The 14839-nt window shown below is 47.6% G+C and overlaps 3 protein-coding genes across 21 annotated transcripts in view; 1 reads left to right on the top strand and 2 right to left on the bottom strand.

Moving 5' to 3' along the window:
- Positions 1 to 14839, bottom strand: part of LOC3290041 (tyrosine-protein kinase receptor torso) — a 38155-nt gene that overhangs the window by 5611 nt on the left and 17705 nt on the right. The gene's annotated exons all lie outside the window — the stretch shown is intronic.
- On the top strand, positions 7 to 9585 carry LOC1276431 (heat shock protein DDB_G0288861). 9 transcript variants are annotated; one of them, XM_001237708.3, is made up of 4 exons: positions 7 to 812; positions 1073 to 1285; positions 7981 to 8236; positions 8327 to 9585. In XM_001237708.3, the coding sequence occupies exons 2-4, from the start codon at positions 1080 to 1082 to the stop codon at positions 8891 to 8893; spliced, it is 1029 nt and encodes a 342-aa protein (XP_001237709.3). In that variant the 5' UTR covers positions 7 to 812; positions 1073 to 1079; the 3' UTR covers positions 8894 to 9585. The 9 variants fall into 9 exon arrangements, with proteins under 9 accessions (XP_001237709.3, XP_061502668.1, XP_061502667.1 ...); XM_061646684.1 differs by having other exon boundaries at positions 8 to 812; positions 8324 to 9585; XM_061646683.1 differs by having other exon boundaries at positions 217 to 812; positions 7966 to 8236; positions 8327 to 9289.
- LOC1276430 (heparan-alpha-glucosaminide N-acetyltransferase) lies at positions 9580 to 12193 on the bottom strand. Its single transcript, XM_061646680.1, has 6 exons — positions 11716 to 12193; positions 11526 to 11653; positions 11305 to 11429; positions 10778 to 11223; positions 10413 to 10702; positions 9580 to 10334 (listed from the first exon to the last, which is right to left on the bottom strand). The coding sequence occupies exons 1-6, from the start codon at positions 11860 to 11862 to the stop codon at positions 9683 to 9685; spliced, it is 1788 nt and encodes a 595-aa protein (XP_061502664.1). The 5' UTR covers positions 11863 to 12193; the 3' UTR covers positions 9580 to 9682.

The following is a 14839-nucleotide window of genomic DNA, read 5'->3' as shown; positions in this document are numbered from 1 at the left end:
TCCGAGTCGAAGTAAATGGAACCGAACACGTGGGGCACATTCTTCGCGCAGCGCGCCGTTGTCAGGGGTAACGTAATGTAAACGCTTCGCAACGCGGCACCACCGCAACAACGCGGGTGTGTTGGTGCGTTCGTGGTGGCAAACGCTTCACCGCCAGCCAACCCTTGGTTGCTTGGTGGTGTGCGTGCTGGCAGCGACGGCTCTGCGCTTCAGTGTTTTGTTTGACGTTTCAGCGAAGGGGTGCTTCGCGAGAAATCACCACAAAGCAACACACAAAACAACGAGCCGCGCGTGTGTGTGCCTGTGTGCGTGCGTTGACAGAAAGAAACAGCCCGTGAATTGAGAAAAGAAATCGCGGTGCTGGCGAATGGAAGCTGCGCTTCCCGTTGCGTCCCGTGATTCACTGTGAATTGGCGACCGTGGCACGCGCGATGTTACGCAGTCGGGCACGCCAGCGTTTGGGACAAATTTAGCTGTTCGGCTGAAGGCTGCCTCCGTGAACCTCCGTCGAACTGTATACCGCGGAACAGATATCGAGTGAGTCTTGTCTTGTGTGCAAAGGAAAGTGTGTCAGTTGCTCGGGTGCGGTATAGTGCAGCAGCAGGTTCACGGTTCCGGTTTGATAGTTGCCAAAGTGTGTGCCTTTGATAACAGGTTAGCTTCGTGTTGGAACGTTTCCAGTCTGCAAGTGTGACTACAGTGTTGTGGCATTCGAAGCGACCACATTCTTCCCCGAACGAGATGTGACGGAATCTGCCGTCTCGCTAGCCTTCGAGAACGACGACTCCTCAAACCTTCCCCTTCCAGAAAAGGTAATTAAGCTGGGCGTGTTAAATATACTGCGTGTTTCACGTTAAAAACGCTAAAACGTCACCGCCGTTTTGCCACATCATAATTGGCAAATCTACCGGAGCGTAGCATGGCGGCGCCCGTTCCCGTTCCAAGGTTCATCATGCAGCATCATACAGGGCCTTCCTGTGTGTTACCATAGCAACGCGCTCGAAGGGATGATGCAAAGCTCCTCACCCTCCACGTACTAAAATCTTGTATCCTTTCCTTCCCCTAACAACAGCACTGCAATGTCGTCGTCCGGTGCGACCAAGAGCAAGCCGAAGAAGACCAGCAATCTGCGCATACTGTGGATACCGGGGCGCAAAAAGCACAACCGCAAGGGTTCGTACAGCACGACGAAGAATGGGCTGCCGCAGACGTACGGGATGCAGCCGCGCAAGAACGAATCGTGGACGCTTGGCGGCGCGATGAATCATAGCAAAATTATAAATGCGTAAGTTTTTTTTTCTTCTGTTTTTGCTGTATGAGGTAAGGTTCTCCAAAATTGCGAAAAAAACAAACCAACCAAAATCATGGTTTTGATAAAGCAAAATTCCAAACCACCATCGTGATGCTGCAGAGAGGAGAGGATAACTATTCGGTTGCCTTTCGCCGGTTTTTTGTTGTTGTTTTGTTTGTTCGTCTGTTGCCAAAAGCTCTCGTGCAGATTGGTACATTATCATAACCTGTACCGCAGTGCCCGAGCAACATGAGGTTGGATTCGTTCAAGGGGGGAGAGAGACGTGGTAGCCTCGGATGGGTGGAAGTAGGAGAAACAGTATTGCAATCATTTTGCATGAGCTGGTAATTTAAATCGGTTTCAGTGTTCCGGGAAAGCATGAGATTATTAACGCCATCTGCATCGCTCGATTGGTATTGATAGTGACGAAAGGCTGGCTTGTTAGTCAATCAATGTGTGATGTTTGATCTTTTTTTTTTACTTTTAAATTCAACAGACCACGCGTGGTTCCATTGCAACGGGATTGAAATACAAGAACAAAGTAAATAACGGCTTAAACATGGAGAAAACAAATTGAGGAGTAGTAGGACACACGAGATGAATGATAAAAATGATTTATGCTGCAGTAATATTTTGGGCGATTTTGAAATTTGAAAGATATGAAATTATGAACTATTTTTAACATGACGCACTGTCATGAGATATAGTTTCTCATAATATCTTCTTCTATTTGGCGTAATGTACTACGCGGACATGCCGGCCTATACAGGCTTTCGAGACTTAATTTATTACCAAGTAGCCGGATAGTCAATCCTTGCTACGGGGGGACGGTCCATTTTGGGCTTGAACCCATGGCAGGCATGTTATTGAGTCGTTCGAGTTGACGGGACCGCCGTGGTAATATAAAGAGCTTAAACATTTTAAGAACATAATGTTTTATACAGTCCACTTTCGAGTTACGTGGTTATTGCGCTCCGAAGACTTTTACGTAAGCCATAGATCGCGTTCTACTACCAAAATAACTCCGAAATTGGGGACAATTTTGATTCCAGCTGATGGCTTTAGATTACTGCCACAATTATTGTTAAGCGGTATCCAAAAATGTGCACACGCAAATTAAGGTACTAAAAACAGTGAAGGTACTATGAAAAACATAAATAGCAAGGTGATTCCCGACGTTGTGTAACCTAGAGGAACTTTGGAAGGATCTCATTCACTCCCGTTAATGTTTAAGTTGCACTTCATGGGTTGTCCGGGAGACTTTAATCTTATTGCGATAAAAAAAATGCGATCCTCTGTATTTACATATCAATACTAAATCGACTTTTTTGAAGATAAGAAACGCCGTTTAATTGGTATTGTTGAAAACCCCAGATTTAACTCCACGTGTAGGAGACGTATGGGTATCTTCAAACCAACAGATTAAACGCCACTACAGACACAGATTACACCATGTCAAGTATCTTATGCCTGAAGACATGACATGTTAAACTTATTTTAGACTACACATGTACACGTCTACACTGTCACACGACTATATGTACACAGTTACATTTTTAATGAAAATTTCACTGCGAAAGATGGTTTCATTGGAGGTACCGAAAGCTGCAGTGACATCTTGTATTTTCCAACTACTTTTTATTACATTATTGATTAGCGAACTGATTAAACAAGGTTTGAGATACATCATTACTGGAACAGATCAATAAGTTCTAAACCGAAAATCTAAACTGACTCTCAGTCCACAAATCGTAAATATTTTATGTTGAACTTAGAACCTCTTAGATGTTTATTTTACGTGCATATTCTAGATGCGCGGATGTCTCCAAATCAGCATACTCGTTGCCGTATCTTGAGAGCAGAGTCTGTACTTTCCCACATTATAATTTAATCAAATGCTTGCGAGTAACCAAGCAGAATGTAAGACTGGAAAAGGGTATTTCACAGAGCACTTGTTACCTTTTCGAGATACGTTTCTCGGAACAGGGATGATCTCGTAAGCCAATTCCCCTTGCCCAACCTTAATCAAATAAGAGGATAACCAACGGCAAATCCCATAAAAATAGTTGGTGAGTTTTTGGGAGACGTGTTTATTCCCAGCCATTTCAACACACGGATTCCTCCAGCACGCTCGGCACGCGCGCGCGCTCGCCGAAATCTGGAGCCTCTTCTCTTCACATCAACGTACCCGCAGGGGTAGAGGCAGAGAACATTTGTTTATGATTTGTTTATATGGCAAACTTCCCCGGGCCAGCCAGCCAGCCATCTTTCCCTTTACGTTCAAGCGCAAAACGAGACATTCGAACGGAATGTCCCCAGGTCCACAGCTGCTGCCATGACTCTACATATGGCACGCGATAAGGCATAACAAAGAGAGAGAAAGAGACCAACACAGAACAAGTACAGCAAAAAAGTATGCTTTACCCTCAACGAGCGACACACGATTGACAACACGGAACGACAGGTTCGACGGGAGGAGAGTCCGATTCCAATTTCCACATGCTCACCCGTGACACGATATCACATTCCGGTGCAGCACACGAAAACAGGCATCGCTTTTATGCTCCATTTCCCCCCCCCCTCTACATTGCACTTGACTCTCCGCCCGCATTTCGCATTTGGAACAGCAAGGGGGAGGTGTGCGAGCTACCGCTACAGTGTGTTGGTGTGTCGTGCACCACGCGCTCGCCGCCCTCGCCCCTTGTCACACAGGGGCGGAGGCCCTTCTTGTCACACCGTTCCGCTGGAGACAACACATCAACCTATCAAACACACCTTGCAGTGTGTGTCTCCTCATGCAGTGTGCGGGTGGCAGCCAGTGTCGTCTAACAGTGGCCCGCCACCACCACCACCACCCCATTGGATTCTATGTGCTCGTGTGTGTTGTTCCTTGCGTTTGCGATTTACGCGCGATTTATCGCCAGTCTCGTTCGAGTTACCGCGCGAGTTGATCGATGGCGTCCGCGAGTCGTGTGCTGCTGCTGCCGTTGCTGCCGTTACGCTAATTTTTGTCGGCACTTGGGGCCAAAGGTGACCCCCCCGTTGCACTAGGCAGCGGCAGTTCGTTCGCCAGAGTAACAGTGTGGCGCGCGTTTTGGGGGAAGATCTCGGGAACGCCGCTCGGATGGTGGATTGTGTGTTGAAGGTGGCCAGGAGGACGTTTCAATTTCGATGATAGTGTTTTTGTTTTGTTGTTTTCCACCATGATGATGATGATCAAACAGCAGAAAGCCCGAAAGCAGGAACCGATACAGCGGGTGCGGGTCGTGTTACGGTATGTGTTGTGTGACGGTGGTGCTTCGATGCAGCACCACCATCATCGCTGTGTTGTACGCATTATCAATTTACAATCGATTTACAAGTGTATCCACGGGTCTGTTGCACCTATCAATCCAGTTTGGAATGTTCATTTTTTCTGTTTTTTTTTTTGGGATAGGGAAAGACGGGAATAAAGGCACTTAAAAAACAATTTACTGCTGCTGTAGGCAGGGTGGTGGTGTGATGGATTTGAAATACAAACAACACCCGTTGCTGTTGCTGTAGCTGTAGCTCTCTCGGCGGGGTTGTGCTATGATAACAGCACACTTACGAGCACAATTACATACCGCAGCCGCGGTATGATAAAAACGAGAGCAGAAACATGATGCCAGTGTTAATTACAATTCGCTACAATTCGCTGGTAACACTGCCCCAAACGGGGTTGAGGTACGGGGGACGAGGGTTAAATGGCAGGGGGTTACGTGTGTCTGTCACATCCATATCGATCACGATATGAAGGTGGCACAGAACAGACACACTCTGTTATGATGCTTCCGTGCCTCCAAAACTAGCGACAGCAACAGTCCCCCTTTTACTTGTTTTTAGCGATGATGAGGAAAGTGCTAACGATACCTAAACAGTGTGCGAGAACGGGTTTTGTTTACATTGTACGTGCCGGCACAGGGGAAAAAAGAACAGAAATGAAACACAATGTGATGTACCGGAATTAAAACATTGGGAGAACATTGGGTTGCATTGTAGCATGAAGAGCACTCGCCCAGCGTATCGCATTTGTTTCGTGACGTGGAATAGGACGAAATGTATGCAAAACTCTTGTTCCTATCACATTCATAACTTCTTTCATCCGTTTCAATTGAAAAATACGGCAAATTTACGGAACTTGTTAGATAGGCACAGGCGTATGATACTTCTAGTAGAGTGTTTCGGATATTCGCTGCTAGATGCTAGATAGTGAAGATTACGAGTATACTAGCATGTGCGGTTCTTGTACCTAATAGAGATGTTTCGTCTGAAGTGAAGAATTAACTCCGACATCTACCGACATCTTCTCCAAAATTCCGGACGAAGCCGAGCGAGTCTGGGCGACGGTACGTTTCTTGTACTTCTTAGTGATGTTTCGTCTGGAGTGAAGAATTAACTCCGACATCTACCGACATCTTCTACAAAATTCCGGAAAAAATCAGGCGAGTCCGAGTGACTTCGGTTGACACTGGACGACTCCAGATGACTCCAAACGAGTCCAGACGAATCCTGAAAGCTGTAATAAACTGAATCTAATGCAGAATTAAACCCGTATTCCGCAATTCCAAGCGAGATTGCTTGACGCCGGGATGACTCCGGACAGTGCTGAAGGACTCTGGATGAATTCGGACCAATTCGGTTGGATTTGAATGGAATTTCGACATCTCCAGAAAAAATCCAACCAACTCCAAGAAGAATCCGAACGACTTGGAGCATTTCCGAACGACTCCATCTAAAACCTGGATGAGTTCGAACAACTACGGATGACTTCAGACAACTCCGGCCGACTCTGGACGATAGCCAAATGAGTTCAAACGACTACGGATGAGTCCGGAGGAGTCAGGTTGGGATTGCAAAACTAACTCAAAATTGAAAATGAAAATGATCCGTAATAGTGTCACCTTGGCATTGGTTTTTATTGGAAACTTTACACATCCACTTTAATTCAAACTCGTTTGGATTGATACCGTGTCAACCGAGCTCGTTCAGACACGGTCGTTCTACCTAGTGCCTGATATAATCTGAAAATACAAGAGCCAATAGGTATTACCTAGGTGTCTAGGTAAATATAGGTGTCCCATTTTGAATGTACAGCATGAAAAAAGCAGCCTTCTTCATTTACACAACAGTATTTGCTTAAATTGAGCACATGGTTGTGTAGTTTTCTGTTAGGTCCAGCCAAACATTACTGAATTGAAAGAATGAAATGCGTCTAAAATTTAACTGGTAGGTCGGATTATAGACTGATACCTTAATTGCAAAATAGACATTAAAACAATCATAGGAAAAGTGAATACTCTTCATGATGAGTTGCAACATTCAAAGCACTCGCACAATCTTGCTCAAACGCAGAGTGGTTCTGCGTCTCCTGGGTGGATTTGTAGCGAAACGATGATTATTCAAACAGCAACAGCTAGCTCGTAAACCAGTTTTCATTTTTTGGGCAATGACGATGGCCCGTTACCCTCCAACACACACACACTTGCCAGGACAGGGGGGTGTGATGAACGTAAAGGGGTGTATGCAAAAAAGAAGAACCAAATCACCCATTGTCGATGAGAGAAGCACCACATAAACTGCTGCGTTATGTGTCGACCCTTTGCTCAAATTGATACAGTGGCGGAATGGCCGACCGTGCATTTCCTCTTGCGCGCGCGTACGTAGCCCAACACGGTGAGCTTTTCCAATGGATATATGAGCGCAATTTATGTTTTAGATTGTTTTTTTTAATTGTTTTTCTATTAATTTTAATCCGGATTTGAAGTGCAGATGGGGTTGGGGTTGAAAGCGAAACAAAACGGAAACATAATTATATTAAATGTTATAATCCATCGAGGGAGGGCCGTTGGCGAAATTGATTGCACCATGCGCGTTAGCCGCGAGAGATGCTGCCGCTTGCCGCGTACATTGCTATGTGTTTGTCCACCGTACCCCCGAATTCCACCCCTTAATCCACATGATGGATGTCGATGGATGGGGACAAAACCTTGAAGTCGTGTCGTAGTGCTCTCGCTCTCTCTTGCTCTCTTCTTTGCGCCACCAACGTTGTTGGCCACTCCACAACTCCAGACAAAACAAAGGAGAAAAGAGCAAAGGAAACGGCTATGCGAAACATCCGATCCTCACCGGCTTTCACACACACACACACACATGCCCGTGTGTTGCCATTTTTCGCAAAGGGCAGCAAAAAAGCAGGGCAACCAGGGCACGATGACATTAATGCTCGGATGTACGAAGAAGGCAGCAAAACGTACGCTTCCCCCGTTTCACACATCCGCTTACGGTTTCCGAGTAAGGGTGGCCGTGCGAGTATGTGTGTGTGGCCATGTCCCCTGTGATATAACCACTCCGAGGGCAGTGGTTTACCTTCGCGAGGATGAGCAGTGTTACGGTGGACGTGAACGGATTCAATCGTTCGCAATTGTTACATTGCTCGTGTGAAGCCTTTTTTTGGTTTGTTTGGAAGCCGTTAAAGATGGAACTGGTCATTGTACCTTGCTATCGGTTTGGGTCAAAATCTAGCACCGGATTGCCAAGGTCTGTGTGTGTGTGGCGGGGAAGCATCCAAATAGAAACAGACCGCGTGCGTGCGAGTTTTCGCGTGTCGTCCCGCTTCTTTACGCGCGACCCTACAGTTCCGACGATTGTTGTAGCAATTTCTTTTTCAGAGATCTGCACGAGAACAACCTGGACGTGGCGAGCATCGTGACGACGGCGGCCACTGGCAGCGCGATGGCCGCGATGGTCAAAGCCAACGAACCGCCGACCGTTGAAGGGCAGCAGCAGCTTGATCAGCAGCTATCGAACGAACCCTGCCCATCGACCAGTACCGGTAAGGGAGGGCAGCAGCAGGCCGGCACGCCGCAGATAGTGGTAGGCACGATAGAGCTGAACAATTTAAATGGGGACGTTGCCAACCACAAGGTAAGGAGTGATTCCACTTCGCTCTTTAAATGGATTTTTTTTTCTTAAACGAGTCCTAATGACCACCATCTTTCCGCGTCCTTCCAGCAGGAAAAGGAGATCGGCACGAGCAACCAGTTCGAGACGCTCACCCTGATCGACGAGGACGACGAGGAGGAAAAGGATCGGAACTGCTCGAACGCACACTCCTCCTCGTCGTTGCTTTCCTCCAACAACGACAATCGGTCGGCGGAGGAAAACAACCTGCACAACGCGTCAACGCTCGCGATCGGTGAGCAGCACCGCCGGCGCAGTCGTCGGCGTAGCAGTCAGAAGGATCGCCGTAGCGCCGAGGACATCGATTCGATCGATCAAGCCGACAGCGCGGTCGATGTGCGGCACGATGAGGAAGAACCGAACGTGTTCGATGATGAGGTGCAGGAAGAGGATCAGAAGCAGCATCAGCAGCAGAAGGCGGGCTCCAATCCCAATCCAAGTGCTGCCGCTGTTCGCCGGCGCAAGAACCAACGGCAACGATCGCGACAGCGAAGATCACCGGCCCTGGCGCACCGGGACCAGGTGGATGGGGGGGATGGCGAGGAGCAGAAGGAACCGTACGAGAAGGCCGTCACCTGTCTGTACTGGTCGCTGGCGTGCTGGGATTGTAATATTTCTTAGGGCAGTTCGGGGCAGCTCTTGCCTTCTCAGGTTCTCCTCGAGCATCGGGAGACACTTTAGTTTTAGATAGGGTAGAGTGTAGGACAGCAGCAGCAATGTGTTTGCCACAGCACGGACAGCGTTTAAAGGTGACCCGAATGCTCAAAGCGTGCACCAGAAGGGTTGCAATCTTTAAAAAAAACCCGCTTCAGATAGTGATAGAGTGAGGAGGCGGAAAGCACAACTTAAGGCAGCTTTGGAAAAACGAGTTTCGCACCAATGTGTGGGAGATGTCTGGGTAGTAGTCAGCCGCTCAGCATGAAGCAATATATAGAAATCTCAGTATTTTTGCCTTTTTTACACACCTAAGCACGTAAATGAGCGCAGATTTAAGTTATTTTTTGACAAAATGTACACCACAACAAGGAACGTATGTTTACGTTTTGGAGAAAAAAAAACTAAAAAAAGATCCAATGACCGTAATTTATAACAAATTTTATACAAAATTCTACAACTTTTGAATCATTTACCGGTTATTATAAAGGAAAGCAAATTGTCAAATTACTAGGAAACGATGTAAATTATTCTGTGCATCCCATCCTCCCCACGGAAGAGTGTAAGTTTACACCGAAAATGCACTATTTATGAAGGCAGTCAATAAATGTAGTGATTAGATTTTTGTATAGAAACACAGCAACACAGCAATATTGGAACTGGAATGTGTGTGTATTGCGACACGTTTATTCACACGAAAACACTTTCAAAATAGAGAGAGAACAACAAAGTGCACGATCGCACGACGGTTGGAGCTTAAAGATTGTAGAATATCTTTCGCTTGTACAGGTAGAGCGCTATCAGATTCCACAGCACCGTGTTCCACAGTGCCTCGAGCGTCAGCACGAAGTGTGTGTTCATCGTGCCGATGCGCCAGTGCCACGGTAGCATCTTGTGAAAGACGGTGTGGCCCACGTACAGTACGATCGCATTCATCCCCGCATACACGAACGGTCGACCGTGCCAGGCGCGCTTCACATCGATCGCGTAGTAGCAGAGCAGCAGCAGCGCATGGGCGAGCGAAGCCGTCGCCAGCACGTACGACAGGGACCACAGATTCTTGTTGATCGGGATCCACCCGTCGTTCTTGGTGAACCCGCACAGTGCGCCGGCCGCCAAACCGAGCACCAACGACCAACAGGCGAAGCGTACCATCCGCTGACGGTGCTCGGTGTACGCGAGAATCGTGCAGCCACACTGCAGGCCAAGAAACACCTGCAGTATCGTGGGTAGGCAGCCGAACGGACCTTCCGGATCGAAGGGCATACCGTCGTACACGTACCGGGCCGTCGGGTGCTGGTAGAGATGCGCTATTCCGAGCAGGGCACGATCGATGTACCCCGTGATGCCGCCGGTACAGTTCGGAAACGCATTGTACAGATGCTTCCCACCCGGTCCGAAGTAAGCGCTACATGGGGGGAAGGGGGAAAGAGATCGAAAAGTGTGAGACAGAAGGTTGGGTATGCTTCCGCGGTGCATCGTTTACCTTGGGCAGCCGGGTGCGCCTACGAAAAACATCACCACCAGATAGAGCACCGTTAGCAGTCCGATGACCAGCCACTGCTTCTTTAGCCGCACAATATCCTCGCTGGCACGGAGCAAACGGTTTTGCGACTGCACCTGTACCTGCTGCTCGTGGCAGAGCAGGTGCACGGTCGAGACGACCAGGTACGCAATGCCAAACCGCTGCAGTACGCCAAAGATGCGCAGATTGGCCATGCTGGGACCGTTCATCGAGTTCAGACACAGGCCAATTATGAACAGCTTTACCGAGCGCTACAAACAAAGCAGAGGTTCGATTCAACACACCAAGCTTCCAGCGGGAGGAGTGGGCTTCAAGCAATCACTTACAACCGCTATGCTCGACAGGATCGTGCGCTTGGGCACGTTGCGGTTGAGCTGGCCCCGTAACGAGATCGGCACGCACACGCCCATGATGAAGAGAAACCAGGGAAAGACGAGATCGGCCACGTGCAGCCCGTTCCAGGTCGCGTGCTCGATCCACCAGTAGTGGCCGCCGCCACTGTTCACGAAGATCATCAGCATGATCGCGATGCCGCGGAAGGTGTCCAAACTTTGCAGCCGCTTCTTGGGCGTAACCTGGCCGGAACCTGGCCCGCTTTGGACTGGTTTGCGGTCGGTTTCTTCGTTCGAGCTGTGGGCGGTCTCGTCACCGGCCGCTGTATCGGAGGCTGCCGGCTGCTGGAAGCCAGCCGCGCGGGAACGACGCAGGCCGTACCGTGCCAGGCGCACGAGTCCAAAGGCGGCACATGCGAGCAGTGCAATCGTAAGGAATGCTAAAACAAAGGGTAAAATGACCGTTTAACCATCGCTTGCAGGAAGGGGAAAAAAGCTTGCTCAAACATCCGTCTCCTTACGAAGGTATATGCTGACCGGTTCCTTGGCCGTTTCCAGCGTACAGCCATTGCCGTCCGGTTGGAGACTCAAATCGTAAACGCCAAATTCACCCAATTGTGCGCTGTTAATTTGGCACAGGACGGTGCTGGCATGAGTGTGATAGATAGAGAGAGAGAGAGAGAGAGAGTGGCATCCGTTAAATAGCTCTTACAAATTGCCGGCCAATTTTCGTTCAACCTACTCATTGTCGAAGGAGTATTGGCCCACATCTCGGTCGAGCAGCCGCAGCCCGAGGCGGCGCGCCGCATCTATCTTCACCGTGGTGTGCCGTTTCGCGGCCGCAATTCGTTGCAGCTTGGTGTAGGGACACTGCAAAAACAGGGTCAGAGATTAGAGAACGCAAATGGGGCCAGAGCCAGACTCCACTTTACCTTATCGCACTCCTCGGAGAGTGTGTAGAGATAATAATCGTTGCCGTCGGCGGCGGCTGCGGAATGGGACACGTTCAGGAACGCTTCGTCCACCCCTAGTGACCACAGGTCCAGCCCGCGAAAGAAACGGTCCGTATATTCAATCATTATTGCTGGCACACTGGAAAACACTTTTGCACATCACACATCCAGACAGAGCACGGCGTTTTGCACTGCGGCCGCTTCCGAAGCGTCGGGAGAAACTGGTTGCGCGCTACGCCGAAGGTCAACGCAAATTGGTCAATGGAAACTGCATTTGCGATTAATACGCCCCGCCAAAAATTGTCCCCCCCTTAGTGATTGGAGGGGGTGAGTAACGAATACCCTGTTTTGGGGGGTGAAGAGAATGATTCGAACGAGCGTCTGTGTGTGTGTTTAGGTGCTTTCGGGCAACAGCTGACAACACAAAACAAACACAACGCGTCGAGAAACGTCAAACGGGGAACTGTCAAACGCGTGCGAGACAATACGAGAGAGAGAGAGAGAGAGAGAGAGAAAGAGAGTGCGAGAGCGTGCGCGCGCAAAAAATGTTCAAAACATTGCCGTAAATACAAAAAAACACTCACTAAATGCAACTGCATTTTTCCACACAACGTAAGCCCTTTCACCTGGTTTTATTTTTCCCTTAAAAATACACCAGCGGAACCGATTTTGCTTCGCTTCAGCGGAAGACCATGTGCCGCTTTGCCACAAATACGCAGCAATCCAGTGGCACGTGTTTGCAGATTCCGCAGCGAAAAGTGCATTTTCCGGGAAGGTAACCGCAGTAAAGCAAAACATTGCTTGCACTGAAACATTCTTCGGGTGAGTTATTTCGCTAGTTTAGAATGCAAATACCATTCTGCACTGAATTGTGCACTGGTTTTTTGCACCCTGGTTTTACAGCTCGACATGGTCGAGTCAAAAAATCGTTGAAATGTTTTGGAGCACTTTTGAGCAGTGATAATTTCTCCGATTTGCGAATGTTTGCGATAAGAAGAAAACTTTTGAGTTAAATATTACTAGAATTGTGTACTAAACAAATTAGTGAGTTTGCTGTAAATTTACACAACACGACGTGACCAGGACATGATAAATCAACTGATCTCAATGGCTGCGATGACTTTATTATTGTTAAGAACTAGAAACGGAATGGAACCAGGTCCATTTGTAAACAGAACGGAACGCCACTCGGTTCATTTGAAGGAGGAACGAACAGGAACTGGTTGGTTATTTTAATGGTGGGACCTCGTAATCGGACCTACCTTATTCCGATTCCATGTTCCGAATCAATGCCGGAGCCGATTCCAATGCTGGAAACGATTCCGATTTCGGAGTCAATTTCGGAGCCGATTCCGGAGTCGATTACTGAGCCGATTCCGGAGTTGATTTCGAAGCCGATTCCGGTGTCTGCTCCGAAATCGATTCCGGGATCGGAATCGGCTGCGGAATCAGAATCGACCTGGGAATCTTAATTTGCTACGGTAACGGAATCAGGATTGACTCCAGAAATGGAATTAGCTCTGAAACGATAATCAGTTCTTGCATTGAAATAAGAAGTTTCAGAAGAGAAATCTGTTCGGGAATCTCAATGAGAATGACTCGTTTACAAGTAAATTTTGATTCTTTGCGGCTATCAATACTTAGCATCTTTAGGTCCAAGCGCCTATTCTTATGAAAATGCCAAAACCGACTGGGTTTCGAAGCCGATTCCGTTTCCGGATCCGATTCCGGAACCAATTCGGGAGCCAATTTCTGTGCTGGATTCCGGACCTATAATCGATTCCAGAAAACTTCGGAGCTAACTGATCGTTCCGGAGCGGAGCTATCCGGAACCGTTCAGATCGTTCTGATTAATGTCTTTGTTCGTTCCAATAGATTCGGTCTATTCGACCGTTACGATCGTTCCTTTTGCTCTGATCTGAAGCTATAGGTTCGCATTGCGTTCCGACTGTTCCGACCGTTCCGAACGAACCTATCAGGTTCAGAATTTTGAACTTAGTTCGGCTTATTTTGACTGAGGGACGAAACAAAGCTACTAGGTACGCTCCGGAATGTGCATCATGACTAGACCATATAGTACAGTGGTAATGAGGCCCGAAGAATGCCTGTTCTTGAGAGAGATATAGCCTACAGCTCAGTTCGATAGAAGTTTATTTATAATCAATTCATAAATAGTAAGAAAAACAGCAAGTATGTACATGTACGGAGCAGCCAGATTGAGAAATTCAGAAATTTCAAAGACACTTTTCTATCTTTAAGTTTGGTTAGTGTTGATGAGAGTCAACAGTAAACCAACCGCACCTTACCTGATTGGCGCGATGTTTAGTAGAACGAACTCTATCACACTCAGTATTGCAAAGATATTGTCGACACATTTCCTACATCAAAGTGTCCTAACGATTGTCCTAAGTGGCCTGAATCGTTGTTGAACCCATAAGTAACATCCAAACGCGAGTTAGATTCAAAGCACTTGCCTAGAAATGTAATTCTACTAACGAATTGGCCTTGCCAAGGCATTTCCGAGTAAAACATACGCAGCTATCGGGAAATGTAATCATACAGAAGTTCAATAAGACTAAAGCGCTGATAGCTATTGGGAAAAACCCCACTTATGAACCATGCTCATGAAAAGGCCTGTGTGGGCTGTGTGCAACGGGATGGATTCACCAAACGTTTAACACAATGTCAATGCATATGCCACAAACTCATAGTAAATCGTAAGATTACAATTTGAAATAATAATGCGAATAAAAAGGATGTTTTTAACCTTTCCTCACATGTTTTGCCACTTCTTCACTGCACCTTTGCACAGACAAAGATGGTCGTTTTTTCGAAAAAATGGAACAAAAAACGGCCTTCATTTAATTGTTCGATATGTGTCACCCTCCACTACACGTGTTTAAACTTGCACGATATGATGCGCTGATACATTGTGTACATTGGAATATTATCCCGAAAATAGCCACAACGTGGAATAAAGCTGCATCATCCCCTTCCTGCTTTGCGAACTTGTGGCAACCCAGAATCCATTACAGCTCATGCATAAGTTAAGCATCTTGCTAAAATGTCATCCCAGTTTAGCATCACCTTCCGACAGCTACAG

Source organism: Anopheles gambiae, chromosome 2 (genome assembly GCF_943734735.2).
Source record: "Anopheles gambiae chromosome 2, idAnoGambNW_F1_1, whole genome shotgun sequence".
Classification (NCBI taxonomy): Eukaryota; Metazoa; Arthropoda; class Insecta; order Diptera; family Culicidae; genus Anopheles; species Anopheles gambiae.
Note: the sequence above shows the minus strand (reverse complement) of the source record. Positions and strands in the feature narration are given on the sequence as shown.